General features: G+C 36.9%; 1 protein-coding gene across 1 annotated transcript in view; it reads left to right on the top strand.

The window, feature by feature from the left end:
• The first annotated feature begins 15,983 nt into the window (after nt 1-15,983).
• Nucleotides 15,984-20,923, top strand: part of srrm4 (serine/arginine repetitive matrix 4) — a 54,075-nt gene continuing 49,135 nt past the window's right edge. The window contains exon 1 of the mRNA XM_056746928.1: nt 15,984-16,931. Coding sequence (XP_056602906.1) covers nt 16,801-16,931 — 131 coding nt within the window. The 5' untranslated portion in view covers nt 15,984-16,800. The remainder of the gene's footprint in view (nt 16,932-20,923) is intronic.

Genomic DNA, 20,923 nt, shown 5'->3' with positions numbered 1-20,923 from the left:
AACATACAAGGTTGATCATTCCACATACGTGGCATACATTTCAAACCAATGACCTTGATGTCTATTATACTTTTCATCATTTATGAACAGAGCAGTTCGAGCACATAAGAATCAGTGTTTTCATATCTCCCCATAATGGATTAAAACATGCATTAAATAGAAACACTTGAACACCGGCTCTCTCCTTGAAGCTTTGAGATGGAAAAATGAAACATTTCAAACCATAATGGCACAACAGCTGGATCTGTTCAGTATTCCTCCACGCTTTAGATGTAATTGAAAGTAGATGAAGCGTCATTTTAAATGGATAGTTCAGGGGCTCTCTGGGTAATTTCCCCCATTAATGAATCTGCAGATTATTTTCAGGGCAAATGAACCGAGAATGCCACAAATGTATTTATACATGGTTCACTAATTAATCTGTTTAAGTTATCATTTCAACAGAAGAAAACTGGTATCTGGTTCCACCTCCTGCTTCCACCTTAGCTGGGACATCTGACGTTTCCCACTTGCTTTTCTCATCTCGGCTTCTCCATAGATGTTTTTTTGGTGAAACCTTCACAATTTGTGTATACCTTGCAGAAGAAAGAATCAGATTTGGAATGACATGAGAGTGAGTAATTGCAGCAATAATTTTCACAATAATTTTTAGAGATGCAATAAAAGGCTGCATTTTTATGACAGCAGGCATTTACAAGGTCACAAAGAAAGACGAATCCACACGAGAACATGACAAGTATCTCTGACAGACAGCTGTCACATCGAGACACCGACACACGGCACACCACAGCAACTTTTACTGCCGTTGACATAAACACATTTAAAATATGTCGCATCCCAACCTCTTACCTTCAGGAGGTCACCTGAGTCAGGATGAGTGACAGTTCTCCCCATCACAAGAGGCTTCAGTGGAGAGAGTGAATTTAGTGGAAAGATCGTCTCCTCCCCGGGGGTGGTCAAGGCCTCACTCTGAGAGAAGACTGATACGAACAGAGAGTGACGAGGGACATATGTCTGAGAGAGATAAAAAACATCATGAAAAAACATAAGCAGTGGAGGGGAATACCGGAGGAATTTTAACACAAAGCAGCTCTGTCCCAGAAGACTGAAGATTACATGCAACACTTACCTGGGTGGAGGGACGTGCCGTTAAAATGGAATCAAACGGAGGGATGAGTTTGTTTTCTTGTTTTTTACACCCGCTTTACCCCATAGGGTTTATGGCCAGGTCGTTGTTCTTCTAAAATGTTTGCTGCCAGTCTTGTTTGACATATCCTGAGGGCATTTTATCCATTAACGTTTGACTGTACAGAATGATGAATAATTGTTCATTCATCAGGCTTTATAATAAACTTGCAAGACAAAGTTAAAACACTAAAGACAATTATGTGACACTACAATAATCTAATAAACATTACCAAAACAATAGAAACCATGAAAAACACTTATGTAATCATTATAAATGATGATTTAAATAGAAATATGTATTTATTTATAATTAAATAAATCATGTACAATTAAATGTAAGGTTGGGACTTTTTGTATGACCTTTTATGTGTTTTTATTAATTTTTGGGGGGGTTATGAAATCTCTTTTAAATTAGAAAAATAAGTCAAAATGTAAACTAATAATTTACAAATTGACAATACAAAATTAATACTTTACTTTAAAAAAAAATGTAAGATTTGTTGTAAATTAAGGTGACTACAAAACAAATATAGAAGGAAAATAAACGAATTCATACTTTTTACATATATTTCATACATACACAACTCACTTGATTTTCAGACACTCCCAGTTTTTCCTAAAGGCCTCCTCATTGTTCTTCTAAATCTGACTTCAAGCCAGTCTTGTTTGATATATCTTTGAGACATATATCCAATAAGATCTGGCAGTGAATTCGATATTAATGAAAGAATCAATTAATTAATTATGGCTTTAAATATCAAGTTTGGCATTCTGAATTTGATCTCTGTCAGCGTGAACCGGGAAGAGTTATATCCAACAACAAAAAATCCATAATCAATAAAATGGACCATTATCCAAGAGTTTGACATTTAATCGCACTGACTTTCTAGGAACGAACAACAAAAACACACGATACACACATTGAGGTATTTTTGAGGTGCGGGTGTAATTCATACTTTCCAAAGCAACCAAGCAGTACGCAATCCGTCACAGATTTCCCATCAACACATCATCACAAGCATTTGCTGTAAAGTGGATTCATTGTTTCCCGCACCACTCCTCAATGCACACATATCCATCCGATCGCCACGGAGTAATCATAGCTTATTAAGCATGACCACCCGATGGAATGTACAGGCAGTGGTGTGCTGCCTGATGTTATGACTGCAACAATAATGATATATATAAATCAGCAAGCCAGAAACACATTTCTCTTATAGCACCAGCACAACCACCAATAAACTCAAATACCAAAACCATTAACAAGACTGAGCACTGCTGTCTGCTAGAGAGGAAATATGATGGAGGGGGAAAACAAATTGCTTCGTTTGTTCATGCTGGGCTGAAACAAAAAGTGACTTTGCGTATCAAGAGGAATTGCAGAGCAGAAGGTTGCTGGTTTGTACATGATGGGCTTTTTTACTTTAAGTGAAATGAAACACTGTTGAAAAGTTTATTTTCCTGGTGAAGTGCTTCACAGTGGGCATCTCATTGCTTTGCAAAAGTTTTATTCACTCAAAATGATAACGAATGAACCAAATGTATCTGGAGATCCACTTCATTCTGTAATGCTCTGATCAGACTCACTTCTGACCTGCTAAATAATTGTGTATACATCTTTATATCTAAAACATTTTCCATTCTTCCATAAGTAAGAAATGAAAAAGCGTGTCATCAGCATGGATTTCAAATAGTCACAGCAATGAAGCTCACAAATATGAAGGATGATCTTACACAGAAAAGGCATTATCCTTTCACACATAATGTGTGTAAATTATTTGTTATACCAGTGAAAGAGGACAGGAGGCATATATATTATTTAAATTGTATTCATAAAGATTTATGTGCTTTGTATGGCCAAGGGCCGAATACTTATTCTACACCACGACAAGATTCTCTTTAATAGTGTTGTTTGTATTGCAGCTCTTTAGTAAGTGGTCATTTGGATTTAATTAAGTCTATATATTATGTATTTTATATGTATGCAGAAGGAGGCTGCTAAGATACTACAAAACTGAGTAAATAACTATAATAGCAGCAGTTATCAAGTAAAACAGTACACAAAATCTAAAAATATTATTTTGTGAGACATGTCTTATAGAATTGTCTATACCAAACCCTGATGTTAGGATCATTTTGAGATTTGGGGTTAAATGAATATTGACAGAATGGTACATTTTATCATTTTGCAGGCATGGATGAGTTGTTGTCTCCTGAAGGATTATATGGGGGGAAATAATCTCATACTGTGATATTGATTGATTTTTATCTTTGCCAGCTCTGTTGTCAGCGTCCTTCTCCAAAATGACCTCTGGAGAAAAGAGCAGTTTGTTCTTTCTGGACAAAACTGAAACATCAATAATCACAAATAGTCCTGTAAAGGAAATTATATATTTTTAGTTTAAATAAACCACTTTCTAATCCTCTAAATTTGTATATAAACCAGTATTTTATGAATGCTACTATAAAAAAATAATTGAAATTCATAAAATCCATTTGAATGCTTTTACATGTTACATTAACTACTGTGATATTGTTTAACTATCAATGTTTTGTATATTAAGTTATAAGAGAAACTATCTCTCTCTCAACTGGCTGCAAAGAAATACAATATGGGAAAACAATAATATCAACTTTGTAAAAACATTTTGTTACATGAAACAATCGACCAAAAAGAACAAACATGAGTATATGTCACCTGCTCTATAGCTCCGCCCACACCGAAAACTAAACTTGCTGTACAGATTGTGGCGGTATGGAAGTTTTAAAGCCCATTCAATTAATTTGCCCTGTTTAGTTAATCTGGCCCTATCTGTTGGATCGATTTAATGCACTTCCTACTAAATAAGAGACAGAGAAATCAATTCTTGGATCTATGGAATTCAGAAAATGATCGTCTTCAAATAGAAAACTTAGAAAACCAATTAATTTGCTGCACACATAGCGCCAAGACTTTTTCGCTTCATATAACCTCCTAACCAGAGAGCAAAGATGCACCCCACGACAGAGGCGTTAATTAAGATGTACAGATAAACGTGTGGCCCTCCCTGTGCAGTTCCAGCACAATGAATTTAGCTCGTCATTTGTTATTCACAGATCTTTGCACGTACTTACTGCTTATTTATGAATGCATTGGATGGCCAACTTTTACTTGCGTGATTAAAAAAAGTTTTGTGAAGATCTATTTTGCATTGACCCCTAACTGACCTTTGGCCTATCACTGGCAAAACAACCAATACATATTTATGTTGAAACTTTCCGCTCGTCTGTGACTGATTCGTTAAATGTGTTAATTACATTTGCAAAACATTCTAACTCATTTTTAATCAGTGTAGGAGGGATGCTTTTTAAATCAAACTGCTTACAAACAGTGAAAACAAAGACTTTTGTGTTGATTCCTTTATTCAGGTTTTAGATTGCACTTTTCTCTTGTTAGTAGCGAAGAAAATAAAAAAGTAATTTGCCTCTCTCTTTGAAATAATGAGAACCCTTTGTTTCTTTTCGCTTTTCAACAGAGCAAAATTGGTGCAGTGAAAAAAAGAGATTGTGCTTTTTCATTTCTGTTGCTGTGAGTCACGTTTCCTCAAAGACAAACAGAAATGCAGTTTCCTTTGTCTAACAAGCCATATCGGGTGAGGTTTATTCTCTAGAGACGGCCAAAGTAGTGTACATGTCATCGAGGCAGTGGTAGGACTGATCGAAAAATAGTGAGAGAAAGTTGGAAAGCAGTAGAGGGAATAGATAGAAATAAGAAAGAGACAGAACATGCGGGTCAATATTTATTGAGCGAACTGTGCTTGCACCCTAGGAGGCTTGTGTCAGATCTACTGCTTTAATTAGGCATGGATGGTCACTTACCTGGGTACGACACGTCTTTTCCATTTGATCACGATTCGCTTTAATATAATCAGGCCAGGACTCTGTCAGGATCGTGTTGTTTTTGTGTCCGGGAAAGTCTCCTGTCCCAACCCTCGAATTAACTGCAGCATTGATTCAAGGAGTAAAAATCAACAGCTAACAGGTCTAAAAGAAGGCTGGAGAGTATGTTTGTGAGGGATTTTGTTTTGTAGGAGAGGTTAAATGTCATATTGTTTTACTTTATGGGTTTTACAAAAGCTATTTTGTATTATATATTGGGTGTATTCTTTATGAATAACAGATTTGACTTTGAGGTAATGCCAAATTCTCACATTACTAGTGGTCAGGTTTACTAACAAGGCAAAATTGCACGAGAGAGCAATAAAAAATAACGTAGATGGGAGTGGAGATTTCTGCGGGTGATTTACTTACAAGTCGCACATGAAACAATACAGGAGCAATATCTCTTTTCCATAATGACAAACGCAATCTACCAAGAGGAGCGTGAATTAACGCAGGGTGTAAGACATGCCTTTTTGGGGTGTTAAGTAAGGCCGTAAATACCAGAACACGGACAAATGCAAACTATTGTAAACCGCATTGCGTGATTCATTTAAATACTCACACCCATTAAGTTTGCATCTGAAGAGGAAACTCCTACAAATGCATGTGCAACAAGGTCAGTCGCAAAAACAGCTGAGTCCACGCCTTTACTAATTTTCACTGCTTTTCTTGTGTAAAGACCGACACCAAAAGAGTTAATCTGTAAATCTGGCCCTATGTATGTTATTTAAACCTTTTGTGTCCTGTTAATGTATCATTATCAAACATCTAACATAAACTTTTGCATACAGTGGACAAAAAACTTTATTACAACTTGTATGTGTACCTTAGTTTTCATCGGTCTTTAGTCTTTAATATGTGATAATTTAGATAACCATAAAATTGAACAAAGAATCATTCTGTACGGTGTCATGTATGTATTAATTTTCAGAATATATATGTAGATATATCAAGATAAAAACGAATAATTATCTTTCTGCTTGCACTGCAAGAAGCAATTAAAATGAACAGCATGAAGCAATCATTTTATAATTTGTGCAGTCACTATGTCATTAATAGCAACCAATGACATACAGCACTTTATAAAAAAAATTCTCCACATATCTTGTCAAACGATACTGCTGAACAACACGTGAAACATTCAGTGTGATATCAGGCGATCATACTGCTTCTACTTTGACATGGTAAATGCAACTTCTCTTTAAACATAATTATAAGAAGTAAGAACCATGGATGCTACTCTTTTTGTATAATAAGATGTGTATCAAGTATCTTTGCTGTGTTTTGAAGTGCAAAAATAAAAGCACAGCTTTGAATAGAGACACAATCTGTACACACTCTGCAGTACTCTACTCACAACACTGTCTGTGTAAATAGCTGCCAGGGACAAGTTACGAATGCCTAAAATCCAATTAAAAACATATGAAATATTTGGAGGAAGTATGATGCAAAATGTTGTCTGACAGCTACCGAAAACACTGCAACGATGCAAACTACTTAGCAGAGTTTAAAATAAAAAAGGGTTTTATACGCAGCAGAACAACAGGGTATAAATATGTGAAATGGTGGTAGGGATTGTATAGACTTTTGACATGTCAGATACAAGATTAATCAGAATCTTAATTTTAAAATTCTGTTATCATGAAAGCCTACTTCATCATTTTAGTACAATGAGTTTCATTGTACTAATCTCTGTGGTTAAAAGCATTATTCCAAATATCTTTCTCTGTGTTCATCAGCACAATGAAACATATACAGCTTTGGAACAACTTGAAGGAAGTAAATGATGACAGAATTATAATTTTTTAATTAGAATCCCTTTAACACATGCTGGGATTGATGATGTTTATATGACTCACGCACAAGGTTAAAATGTCAACCTAATTCAATTCTTATGCTATTGTTAAACAATTAACCAGACACAAATACGACAATTTTCATCATACAGTATAAATGTCTAGAGCTTTATTGTAAAACAATTTTGACATCACAGACCATATAATTTAGTTTTTGTGGGAATAAAATGGGAAATATTGGATTTTATATTGAAATCGTCTTGTGATCAGAGAGTTTAATATCTTGGCAATTCTGCGCACAGTTTGAGACACGTGTTGTTTTATGAATATGTCTCAGTGGAATGCATGCTTAGCAAAGAGGCTGTTATTGAAGTATAGGCCCATTAGTGAGGGATAATATACCGTCGGCAGGTTGTTGGTATTGTATATAGGCCTCCAGGGCACCACACAGATTTTATTAAAGATTTTGGTGGGTTCTTATCAGAACTAGTACTGGCCGCAGATAGAGTCCTTGTCGTCGGTGACTTTAATATCCATGTAGACAATGATACAGATGCCTTGGGACTGGCTTTCAAAGACACTCTTAACTCCATGGGCGTTAGTCAACATGTGTCAGGACCCACTCACCTTCGTAATCATACTTTAGATTTAATACTTTCTTATGGTATAAATGTGGACGATGTTAAAATCGTTCAGCAGAGTGAAGATATTTCGGATCATTATCTGATATTATGTTTGCTTCAATGGCCTACGGCTGCAAATCAAACTCCTTGTTACAAATATGGTAGAACGATTACTTCAACTACCAAAGATGCGTTTCTCGATAATCTGCCTGAATTGTCTAAAATATCCAGCATGAGTAATAACGTTGACGATTTTGACACTACTATTGAAAATTTTAACTCTACTTTCTCGGAAATATTAGACACAGTTGCTCCTCTGCGTTTAAAGAAAATTAAAAATAGCAGCCCAACACCGTGGTATAATGAACACACTCAGACTCTAAAAAAAGCATCCCGTAAAATGGAGCGCAACTTTAAGAAAACGAATTTAGAGGTATTTCGTATAGCATGGAAGGATAGTACTCGAAATTACAGGAATGCAATAAAAACGTCTAGATCCGCCTACTTTTCAACACTAATAGAGGAAAACCATCACAACCCTAGGTTCTTATTTAACACCGTGGCTAAATTAACAAAAAATAAGTCGTCATCGACGTCAGATTCTGATTATCAGCATAACAGTGATGAATTTATGAACTACTTCACAAGTAAAATCCAAGATATAAGAGAAAAAATTATAACAATGCAACCTGTAGTGAAATCCGCTGAACAAACTAACTACAGCACCCCTAAGGAGAAATTGCAATTATTTTCTACAGTAGATCACGATGAACTGTCTAAAATCATTAAATCATCTAAATCATCAACATGCATGCTAGACCCTATACCTACAGAACTACTGAAAGAAATGCTCCCCGAAATTATAGATCCTCTTCTTAGTATTATTAACTCATCTCTGACATTAGGACATGTGCCTAAAGCATTTAAGGTGGCTGTTATAAGGCCTCTTTTAAAAAAACCCAAACTCGACCCTAAAGAACTAGGGAATTACAGGCCTATATCGAATTTACCTTTTATATCTAAAGTTCTGGAAAAAGTAGTTTCAACTCAATTATGCTCCTTCCTCCAAAGGAATGACATTAATGATGAATTCCAGTCTGGATTTCGAGCATGTCACAGTACAGAGACTGCTTTGATCAGAGTTACAAATGATCTGCTTTTAGCGTCTGACCGTGGCTGTATTTCGTTATTGGTGCTGCTAGACCTCAGTGCTGCATTTGACACCATTGACCACAGCATACTTCTACATAGACTCGAAAATTACGTCGGCATTAACGGAATAGCATTGAAATGGTTTAAGTCTTATTTATCCGACCGTTTTCAATTTGTAGCAATAAACAATGAGGTGTCCCGCAAATCACAAGTCCAGTACGGTGTACCACAGGGCTCAGTCTTGGGACCCCTGCTCTTCGCATTATACATGCTACCTCTAGGAGATATAATAAAGCGACACGGAATTAGCTTTCACTGTTATGCTGATGATACTCAACTTTATATTTCCTCGATGCCTCATGAAACCCAGCAGTTTCATCGAATAAAGGATTGCATAGTTGACTTAAAAATGTGGATGAGTAACAATTTTTTACTACTAAACTCGGACAAAACAGAAGTGTTACTTACTGGACCGAAAACTGCTATGCGTAACAACCAAGAATACTGCTTAACGATTGACGGATGCTCCATAAAATCCTCGTCATCAGCTAAGAATCTTGGCGTTGTATTTGACAGTACTCTCTCATTTGAAAGCCATGTCGCAAACACCTGTAAAATTGCATTTTTCCATCTTAAGAATATATCTAAATTACGTCATATGCTGTCACTGTCAGATGCAGAGAAATTAATTCATGCATTCATGACATCAAGACTAGATTACTGTAATGCACTTCTAGGTGGTTGCCCTGCGGGCCTATTACAAAAACTGCAACTGGTTCAAAACGCGGCAGCTCGAGTTCTTACACGTACAAAAAAGTATGAGCATATAACCCCGGTTCTGTCAACCTTGCACTGGTTACCTATAAAGCATCGCATTAACTTTAAGATCTTGCTTATTACCTATAAAGCCCTACATGGTCTAGCGCCGCAGTATTTGAATTAACTTCTATTGTATTACAGACCACCACGTACATTACGCTCTAAGGGGTCCTGTCAGTTGGTAATACCTAGAATTTCAAAATCAAGTGCAGGTGGTAGATCCTTTTCTTATCTAGCGCCTAAACTTTGGAATATTCTTCCCTGCACGGTCCGGGAGGCAGACACACTCTGTCAGTTTAAATCTAGACTAAAGACTCATCTTTTTAATCTTGCATACACTACACCTCCATAATATTAATCCTCAGAGGATTTAGGCTGCATTATTTAGATCAACCGGAACCAGGAACACATCCAACAACAAATGATGTACTTGTTGCATCAAAGAGTGCAGAACAGTACTCTACTCTCAGCCAGTCTTGTCTCTTTGTTCCAAGGTTACCGCAGGATGCAGTTCATGCCCAGACCTGATGGCAGAGCTGAGAATGGGAAGCGGTGACCTGACAAGTGCTAAGAGGATAGAGCTGGATAAAGGACGCGACAACTTTGTTTTTTTCTACAACATTTCAAATGCTATTAGATTGTTAATGATAATCTTTAATTTTTATATTTTTATTAAGCCTTGTTGTGCAAGCACTGATGAGCTTGTGCAGAGGCAGCAGCTTTTGCCAGAGGGGAACTGGAATCCCCTGGTTGGGCCTGGGTTCCCCTGAGGTTTTTTTTCTCGATGGGAGTTTTGGGTTCCTCACCACCGTTTGCATATTGTTTTGCACTATCTGCCTGGCCGGGGGGGCTGCTTTAGAATTCATACTTGTATTAAATGTGTCTCATGTACAGCTGCTTTGTAACAATGAAAATTGTAAAAAGCGCTATATAAATAAAGTTGAGTTGAGTTGAGTTATTGCAAAATAAACCCTGACAGGGCGATCAGGTTTATTTCAACAAAACGAGTAATACAGTATGTGAGATTCTGCATCTTCCATTTGGTTCCACTGTTAAACTGAACCCACATTTAAAATGTTAAATGTTTGGACAGGGAGAAAGTGTGGTCAATGCATGTCAGTGAGAAAGATGAGCTGTGCACTCCTGTATGTCATTCAAATTTTTTGAAAAAAAGTAATTGAAACATTTTAACCCGATATCATGTAGACTATGACTGTGCAATATTAAAGAAAAATGTTATATGTGATAGCATGCTAAATAATGCAATATTTGATATGCAGTACGATATTTCTTGTTCTAAAATCATTTTTTTTTTTTTTTAAATATTTAAATAATATATTTTACCAATAGGGCTGCACAATATTAAAGAAAATGTGATAAACAATAATTCGCTAAATAATGCAATGTACGATAGAATAACGGTTCAAGTTTGTGAAATATATATTTAAAAATTGAAAATTATATAACCAACATAAATATTTTTACAATATTTTTGATAATTAATCATCTTCAACATATCAAACACAGTCACTTTGGTTCCTGCTTTAACCTAAAGCTTAGAACATAGACCACTTTGCAGAATTCAGATTTGGTTAAAAACGTTTTGTAATTGTATTTTGCTCAATCGTAAAAAAAACTACGTCATCCAAGGTGGTCTAAACGTAAGTTTTAGATTTTGTTATTGATTCAGTCATTGCAAAATAGTGCGATATGCACATTTGGGACATTTCAATAAATTGCACAGGGCTATAGAGCAAATTTTTCTCACCATGAAAATAGCCATGGAGATTACATGGCGTTAAAAAAACAACCAAATGAACACTCAGTGTGTCATGGTCCCTAAAAGTCACGTTATAACACAAAACTGTGATAGATCCTTTCACTTCTCAGTCTGATGTCTCTTTCTATCTAAGTGGGTGGTCTGTTTTAGCTAAATAAAGAACTTACCTTAGCTGTTATCATCTGTCTGAAGATGCAAGTCTATCCCTTCTCTAACTCTCAAGTAATGCCAATAATTATAGTGACAGATAATGATAGCAAATATCAAGACGTTCTATTTTGCCTTTAAGGATTTAGCTTTTATACTAAATTGCAGGCCTGCTTTTATCCTCACAGATATATGATCATTGACAATTTTGTCAGTCTTGTCAACCGTACAGTATTTCTACTTTTTTGGCTTTTTCACATAAGAAAGGTTGACAGTCCTAACCTCAGTGATTGACAGCAACAGCCCGAGAAGCACTCCCTTATGTCAACTGAGGTTGCTTTCAAAGAATGCATATCACACAAACTCACTCTTTGAATTTGTTTTTGATCTGTAAAGACGTACGTTGCTCAGTTCGGTTATCAAAGGTGGCTGTCAATTTTTGGCAACCAGTCTGTGTATCAAGAGAACCATATATAGCTGTTTGCGGTTCAGCTTACACCTAGACAAACATAGTTCTGTACAAACTCATTATTTTTAGGCACAAAAACATATTCAGTACATTTGTTTCACAGGAATTGTCCGGACCCAGTAGAGAACAGCAGAGGTGAAGATTAATCAATTCTCATTCGCTGTCTCTGCTATCTACCAAGACACATACTGACTTCTGTTTAAAAGCTTTTGTGCTAGAGTTAAATAATGCTCTATATTTGTTTTGTCATCATTTGTATAAGAAGTTATAACAGTTTTACATTGGTCTGTCCTACTTTAAAACTGCGCAGAGAACAGCTTGGCCGCTGCAGTAATTCTGCTTTTTATGCATAATACATAAATGTGGTTTGCAGTGTAGACAGACAAAACGATACGAGAATAAAGGATTCACTCTTATCCACTAATGTCTTATCCTAATCAGCACTTTGTCCAATAAACAGCAAAGCAGATAATGAATTAATAAACATGGTGACAATTCGGCTGCAACATGTGCTTGACTGCACCCCTACAAACAACATAAGAACCACAACGGCGACCACAATGGAAAGTTTGAGCACTCTTGCCAACAAGACAATGACTTAAGGACAGAACAACAGCCTAAAATAGCACCCTAACCCAGCCACAGAGGAGATGCTGTCTCTTTAGCTAGAATTTATTGCTATTAAACTAACTAGGAGTGGCGACTATCAATATGGATGAACATTATGCGCAGCCTCTGGCTATGTGTCTCATCACACTATTTGAATGGTTTCTTCTTTCTAGCCTAAAGTGAGGAGAGAATGACGGTTGAGTTAACGTAAGGGGATAGATGTGTCCCCTTCCCATGTCTGACAGCTCTTTTAGATGGCATTAGGATAAGAACCACTTCATCTAGTCTGTCAACCACACTAAAGAACTGTGGCAGTTTAGTTACTTTCAAAGATAATCAGACCTCAGAAAAGTTTTTTAACCTGTGACTTAAAATATTATTTAATGTTGTGATTTTGAATTCAGATCAGTCCAGGTGGATTTTCCCATTAGTAAAAAATTTATTAGAAGATGTTTTGAATAAGAAAACATCTTTATTAATGACGAACAATGTTATTTAAGAATTTGCGTCTGCACTGAAATTTTTAAGTCATAACTTAAACTGTAGGGATCATTAAACACTAGTTTGTGCTATGCGGGATTCTCAGAAAGACAGCTCTTGATCATCAACAAAAAATGCCTTGCATTTATATTCCTTAACCAAATGCTCAATGATCCTTTTCAGAACACGTTTTGCCTCCCCAAAACTGCATAGCTATGAACAGCAGTGTGCTCAACAACGCACAATCCATTAGGAACACTGCTCTGTTACTTCACATTCAGCACATAGCTGATTGAATCTTTACGTTTTATGTAGTCTACACGAATGACAACTGCTTGTAATTGGATAAATGCATAGACACACTGTTCCTAAAGGCAAATCTTAGATGTCTGCAAATATGGCCAGAAGCTGACACTGCCGGAATGTGCTGAAATGCATTGGGTAAGCTTTGCATCATTGCCTCCACTTATGATTTGATAATATCATACTTTTCGCTACTTTAATGCCGTCTTTGCACAGAATGAGAGGACTGTGACCCTGTGTGGAGCTGGTCATTTGGATGAAAGAACTGCTGCGATCAGCTTTTACAATATATACATTCTTGCATGTAGAGGAGAGAAGAACACCAACTCAGATGAGAATTTGTTCTGGCCTTCCGTAAAAAAAAGTTTGGATGAGCTATGTTGAATTATTAATAACAAAGAAACGTGACTTTATTTTTAAGACACAGGAAAACTGTGACATCGAGGTTATCAGATAAAAAAATGAACTTTTCCTAAATACATGTAAAAATATTACTGTTGTGTTGCTTGAAAGTGAATATGAACTTGCTTTCATGGCAGTATTTAGGCTCTGAAAAATACAGTGCATCTTTTATGTTATTTTGACCTGTTTCTCCAGTTTTCATTTTCTGCAAATAAACGTTAGTAGAAACAATATTTTTGTTTGAAATTTGCAACAAATATTGTAAGTAGTTCACAGAATGAAACCAAATTAATTTTAACTAAACATACTTAAAAATATTAAATTCAGAAAATGTTGAAATGGTCAATCACTAAATAAATCTCAAAGATATTCGTTTAGCAATTTTGATTCGGTTATAAATGTTTTCTTAGTTGTATTCTACACGTTTGTGCAGTCTTAAAGACAGAAACGGGAAGTTCTTCATAACCAGCGTGTGACCAGCATTGTTTAGGTCTTCCGAAGTGGTCTGTACTGAGGTTCCTTGAGTTTACAGCTGCTTATTAACTTCAGAAAAAGCATACTTCACTTTTTAAATATTCAATTATCAATGTTTTTTGCTTTCCAGGTTTAAAAAGGTTTGTACATATTTTCAGAATAATGCAATGAGTTTCATTGTAAAGTCATTCAGGGGCATTGAGACAGACAAAAGACAACGAATGAGCTGTAAGACTACTCGTTAATTAACCGATTGCCTTTAGCTGCAATTTAATTTGTTCACTTTGATAGAGATCACTGGTAGTCAGGGTAGAAGGGCTATTGATTCCAGATGATTTGTCCTTATTCAGCGGGCTGAGGGTAGGATGTACATGTGATGTGCTGTAATTGAAGAGCGGCTGAGGGCACAGTTGGTTTGGATTTTTGGGCCAAATTGATGTCATGGAGTCATGTAGCACCATCCAATCTAATTTACAAATGATGTATTATACTTTATACTATAGATGTTTATGGATGATTTAAAGGTTTTTGCATTTGAATATAAATGTCTGTATGTGCGTGTCAGAGAGAGTTTTCCACCTCCTTGCTATTAATTTACAGTCTCTGCCCCAATTAAAAAAAAAAAAAAGGCGAAAAAGTAAAGCAAAGCAAATATAGAGTACCGTAGCATTTTAAATAAATATATAACATGAAATGACTGAATGATGAGAAAAGTGTTTTTAAAGATGATAGTGATGTCAGGATATTATCTGAGTCATGGAAACAAAGTTATCAAAACGCATTTGCATTGTACGGATTGCACTCAAAGGAAATTAAATATGAATCAACATCTTGCCCTGGCAGGCTGTTTTCAGAGTGACGTGTCATGGTTCTTTATTTCTGTCAGTGATTTATGTAGCCTTTTTTCTTCTCGAGACTCTGCGTATGGAGCATCCATCTTTTGACATGTTGACTGCTGGAATTAAACAAAAGCTGACGGGATTGAGCAGTTACCCACAATTCTGTTTCACATGGTGACAGCAAAAGAATCTGAATTCTGTAGACATGATACATAGCAAGGAAACAGAAATGCTATGACAGCTAAAATGATTATATTTATTATCACCATGCCTCTTAACATCAGGAAAAATGTGCAGGAAGACAGTAATTTTATGCTTAGCAAACAAAGAGCACTCAAGAACAATAGAAAATGAACTTAATCTCTATAGTGCTATTTTTTCTGTTTATTCAGATTTTTTTGTAGTATGTTGTCTTTCAGGTTCAATAAAGTAACTCTAGTTCCACAGCAATCCAAACATTTTTTTGTACTTAAACTATGTTAGGTAGTCGTGGTTGGTTAGCCTATACATAAATCTGATGTATCGAAATATATGCAAATCACACAAGTTCAGATTTATATATTAATTAAAATTATTGCCAAAATATGGTTTCCTTACTGGAACATGGCTCCTTTACCATAGCACACTAGTCCTCAGTTTGGACACATTTTATTGAATTTAGATTCCTTTTCGTTTCTACCAAATGAGATAGATTTGAGATTTTCTATCTATATAAAATGAATATAAATGGTATATCATGTGCTACAAACATAGGTTGCTTGAATGGTAGTTTAATATCAACTCTAATTGAAAGAGTCACATTAATATGAAGAGTTTACACATGTCTGCATTGCTAACCAAAAGCTGTGATGTGGGTTGCCGCTTTTGTCTGTGCTTTTATCACCGTTGCACTCTGCAGGTGCAGGTGGGTTTTAGTGACAGGTGGTTGTTGAGTGAGAGGGAGGGGGAGGGTTGGCTGTGGGGCCTGGAGGGCTGAACAGGGGAAATGCTTTGCCTCTGGAGTATTGTGCCTGACACATGCTCCGTCTGCTGCCTCTGTGCCGACCCCTGCCTCTTTTATTATGCTAATTAAGGCAACAGGCACATCTTTTGTCCAAGCCAGAGAACAAGAGAGAGAGAGAGGGTAAGAAGGGTGGGACGGTCCCACTGCCTGTGACCTATATCCCCCCAGTGTCTTCTGTGCTTTAACGTCACGAGGAACATGCAACAAAACAAGCCACCATCAAATGAGCTCTCCACATTGCCCCAGCTCGTGCGTTAGCTACCGTCAACAGAGCACTTTAAGCTCGCGCACGAGCCACGGTCAGCTGATCGTCACACTCGTTTAGTTTACATACATATAAAACATAGCGCTTGCTAATGTTTTTCTAACTGTCAGGAGTTTAAATTATATAGCGACCTTATTAAACAAAGGAAAAACGCTCCGACAATCAAATTGTGTTGAAGGCGGGAGGCGCGAGAGCTGAGCGCTTGAGGGAAAGATGAGCCAATAAATAGAAGCTGCCCGCTGTAACGGTCATCGTAACGTCCGTCGTCGTCGTTAAACTGAGGGGAAAACCGAAGGTAGACATTCGGAGTCTTAAACCAACTTTACACTTTTCAAACGGACTCTTGCACAAAACCAAAAGACGACGAAAAGAAGCTTCTTCGATTGGTTTCAGAACTTGGACAGCTCCCTGGTAGAGCCGCCTACACACACGGTACACGGTACACGGTACAACATCCAGGATTCGGTGCGAGCCCGTCTTTCCGAGACTTCGTTTCTGGCACAGGTCTTCTTCCGTCAGATTGTGGAGCCATGGAGGGTGTACTTCAGGGAGAGAAGCAGCTTTTTGAGAAGTTCTGGATGGGAACGTTTAAAGCCGTGGCTATGCCGCGACCAGAAAGCATCATCGTGGCCAGCATCACCGCACGGAGAGCCGTGACAAAGTGAGTTATTTAGCCTGCGGCTTCTTGTGTCTTTTGTCTGACAGCTTTATCCTGGCAATATTATTTAAATATTTTAGCGGGTCCTGTATTTGTTTCATTTGAAAGGTTCTTGCTGTTTTTTGCCTCAGGAAATTTCAGTTTATCTTTAACCATTTTTAACATTGAAGTTTTTGTTTGCCTTTTGCTAATATTTTAAAGACTGATAAGCAATATTTTTGTTTGGTATCCTCCGCTGTCCTTTACATGAGACATGGTTAGTTTGATTTGGTCTGAGACACAATATAAAACATGAATATTAAGTCATTTTTCACATGTACGACTATATTGGTTAACATGTATAGCTGTGCATGTCAAATGTCTATTTTATTTTTCGTATTGTATCATTAAGTGTGTTTTATTTCTTACCATTGCTGTGTTGGAAGTGTTCGGAAAAGTGTGTCATTCAACTGGTAAAACAGACAGGTAAAAGTTTTAAATAATACATCAGATGAACATAAAAAAACATAAATTACTATTATAGTTGCTTAATCTTTGGAAAACTACACTGGTAAAGCTAGTCTTAATTTGAGGATTCTAGATCTTCCCTAACATTTGGTTTCCCAAGACTGTGTTCTCTTTTAATAGCATTTCATGTCACATGAGGACGAGTGTGATTTCTGCCCATTCTCTCCATTTATCATTGGCTGTCCTTCACTGGAGGCCAGTCAGTTTCACTTGTGCACACACAAGTGCACAGCAGAGCGAGAGGCTACACAGAGTCCTAATGAATCAAGTCAGAGTAGAGCCCTTCATCATACCCTTAGGTTAGGACATAAAGAGCATCTCAGTGCCTTCTCTCTCACTCTTGAATTAGGAGGCACGGCAGTGTGTCGAAAGGAAGAAAATGTGAAAGACGAAAGGAGAAACAGGCAGATAGAGAGTGCTAGATGTTTTGTTGCGTTTCAGGGCGATGCTTTCCTCTTCTTCTTTTCCTGTTAACCAGGATCAAGCCTTACTCCGTACTCATTATGCCGGTTAACAGTGCGTAACTGATTTGTGATTCACTTTTCTGTTCGTGTGCATGTATCATTTGTTCCCATCCTGCTGTCTTTTATCTCAGGAAACTGAGATCCGACATTACTTTGACAACTTTTTTCCCTAAGACACTAACCTGAAGCAGCTGTTTTTCCATAGGTGGATAGTGATTGTATAGCCGGCTTATTGATAGTTTTTTATGATTAAATAGGTCAAAGATTAAAATAGTGTCTGATGAATATTGATCGAAAGTATATATTACAGCTTTCCCGTAGCTCAGTGGTAAGAGCATTGCGTTAACAACGCAAGGTTGTGGGTTTGATCCCAGGGGATTGCAGATACCTAAGTATAAATGTATAGAATAATAGTCACTGTGGATAAAAGCGGCTGCCAAATGCGTAAATTTACCAAGAAGCTTGATGCTTTCTGATTCTCTGTATCTTTAGTTCACTTTTCAGTACCATTATGATCAAAATTATCCGTCTAAATATTTTACGAGTTACAAGTGTAAAAAGGTTAAGAATTTACATTGTTGAAATTGCATTCGGTACTTTGCATCTCTCTTATTGTTTTAGCCTCTGTCTCTTCTTCTCTCCATCCAACAATCTACATATTTATAAGGCTACCCAGCCTTCAGGGCACACCTGACATTGATGTTGATGTGTACAACGTAGGTAATGACAAGAAATGTACAGCTAAACCAAAGTCGCTGTTTCAAGGCCATGTGCAAATTCAGCCTTTAGCATCTTAATTTTACCACAGGCAAGACGATGCATATTTTAAAATGTTAAATGCTGTTTGTATGACTATCACAGAACTCTTGTTTTTTCTTGGTTGAACAAATGCTGACGCAGTGTCTTATGAAGCCAATTAGCTTTAAGTGTAATTTCTCCTCTTCTTAATTGGAAAACATTGTTATTATTTTGGGTGAAAATGCTAGCCACATATGCGTACACTTCATATGGACTTTAGCTATTTTACAAGGGTCCCTTCTGTTTTATGCATTCTTACGCACTCCCTACTTCATGTTTGATTTTCAAATTCCTTCTTCTTGTGTCACCGAGCCTACACCTTAGAGAAATTATAAGAGGAAAATCAGATCCTCCTCTGTACCCCTAGTGTTTTCTGGCGAGGCGAGAGATAAGTTCACTCTCATGAAGCCGGAAGGTCCTGCTTCAGGCCACTGCAGCTCCGCAAGCTGCCCTTCTCTTTAGCAAACCTCATTAAAATGCAGAAGGTTTAGGTTTGGCAGAAAGCAAGTGTGTTTGTCTTGGGGTTACGAAGCAGATGGCCCATGGGATAAAGGGTATGGGGGAGAACCTCTTACCATAGCAGATGCTAGTTTAAAAACGTTAGGAAGAAAGAGATGACAGGAAGCTAAGAATGCAACTTCACCCAAATGCAAGAGAGAAATTACTGTTCACCGTTGCTTTTTACCATTATTAAATGTTGTCCTCCAGGCAAGCAGAAAATAAACTTGTTATTTTTAAACTAACCTGAAATTGCTTTTTAAATTGACCTCTTGTCATTGAAAGGAGCCCTTGAAAGTATATACCCTAAAACCATGAGTTCTTTGAAAATACAGAGGGTCGAATTGATGTTGGACTAGATGAAGGCACTTTTCTCCAAAGGTTCTAAAAATTCTTATTGAAATTTATGTAAAACAAAGTCATGTACAAGCCAATCAAAACTCTCAGTTACATTTAATTCATATTCAATTAAATTAAATCAATTGATCTCACAGTTATTACACCTCAAAGAATCAAATTTACGCCTTTGTTTGTAGAATACTACTTTGCTTGCTTTCTCTTGCTCTTCTAATCCAACCCCCTCCCCCTCTCTCTTTTTGTCTATACCCCTTTCTCTTTTTGAAACTCTGTCCATCTTTCTGGCTGCGTGGGGATTCGTAAGGGACTGTAACCCCTGGAGCTGAGCTCTGGCTCATAGACAGCAGAGCTGTAGAAATGCTGATATGGTTGCCAGGCCTCCAGGGTTCAGTTATAATTTCTATTTAAATCTAACCTCTGAAACATTCCAGCACATCCTCTAAGTCAGGGGTTCCCAAAGTAAGACCGCGAGGGTGGGGTCGCATGAGGATTACCAGAAATCATTTTTGTATTTGGAATAGCGTATTTAATCAATTAGTGTAACAAAATATATACAAATATTAAAGTTAAAAATAAAACCATGCAAATAAAAAGCAATCAGCCTTAGGAATTTCCTACCCCTCGATCATGACCCCTAAGGTGATTATGTCACATTAGCAAACGCATGAGGTTAGGTGCAGCAATTCCCATGTGCAGACAGATTAGGTTTCATGCTTTAAGTTTTGTATATTTTTATTTGTCGAAATGAAAAGTTGGTTAATATCGATCAAAGACAACGCAGGAGGCCAGCGGAGAAGAGCTGCAGTCAGAAAGGCCAATGTCCTCCGGTATGAAAAGAGGCCGGCATTTGCATATAGAGGACATCCATCAGCACTTGAATCAGTTTGATGAAATTTGACCATCCGTAGTAATAGTTTATGTATAACAAGTAATGAGTAAATCACTATAAAGTCATATATTATACAGTGTTCTTTTGCGTTGTCAATGAAATGTTTGTATACTTTATTCACCTCAGGGATAGTGGGGGCCCAAATCCCTGGCACTGTTAAGAGTCGCAGGCTAAAAAGTTTGCGAACCGTTGTGTTAGACAAGACAACATTAATGATAGATACATTGTAATCATACCATTCAGCAGCTCAACAAGAATTTTTTTTTCCATTAAGCAAACATTAACATGACCATATTAGAACTTACAGCTATACAAATTTGAATTTAAATGTCAGTTTAGACTTGGTAATATTCACCCAAAAATTAAAGCTGTCCTCATTTACTCAACCTCTTTTTCAAACCTGATGACTTCCTTCTGCAGAACACAAAATATATTTGGAAGAATAAAGTTACTGACCCCCATTCATTTTCATTGGTTGCAAC

The sequence above is a fragment of the Triplophysa dalaica genome, chromosome 4 (assembly GCF_015846415.1).
Source record: "Triplophysa dalaica isolate WHDGS20190420 chromosome 4, ASM1584641v1, whole genome shotgun sequence".
Classification (NCBI taxonomy): Eukaryota; Metazoa; Chordata; class Actinopteri; order Cypriniformes; family Nemacheilidae; genus Triplophysa; species Triplophysa dalaica.
Note: the sequence above shows the minus strand (reverse complement) of the source record. Positions and strands in the feature narration are given on the sequence as shown.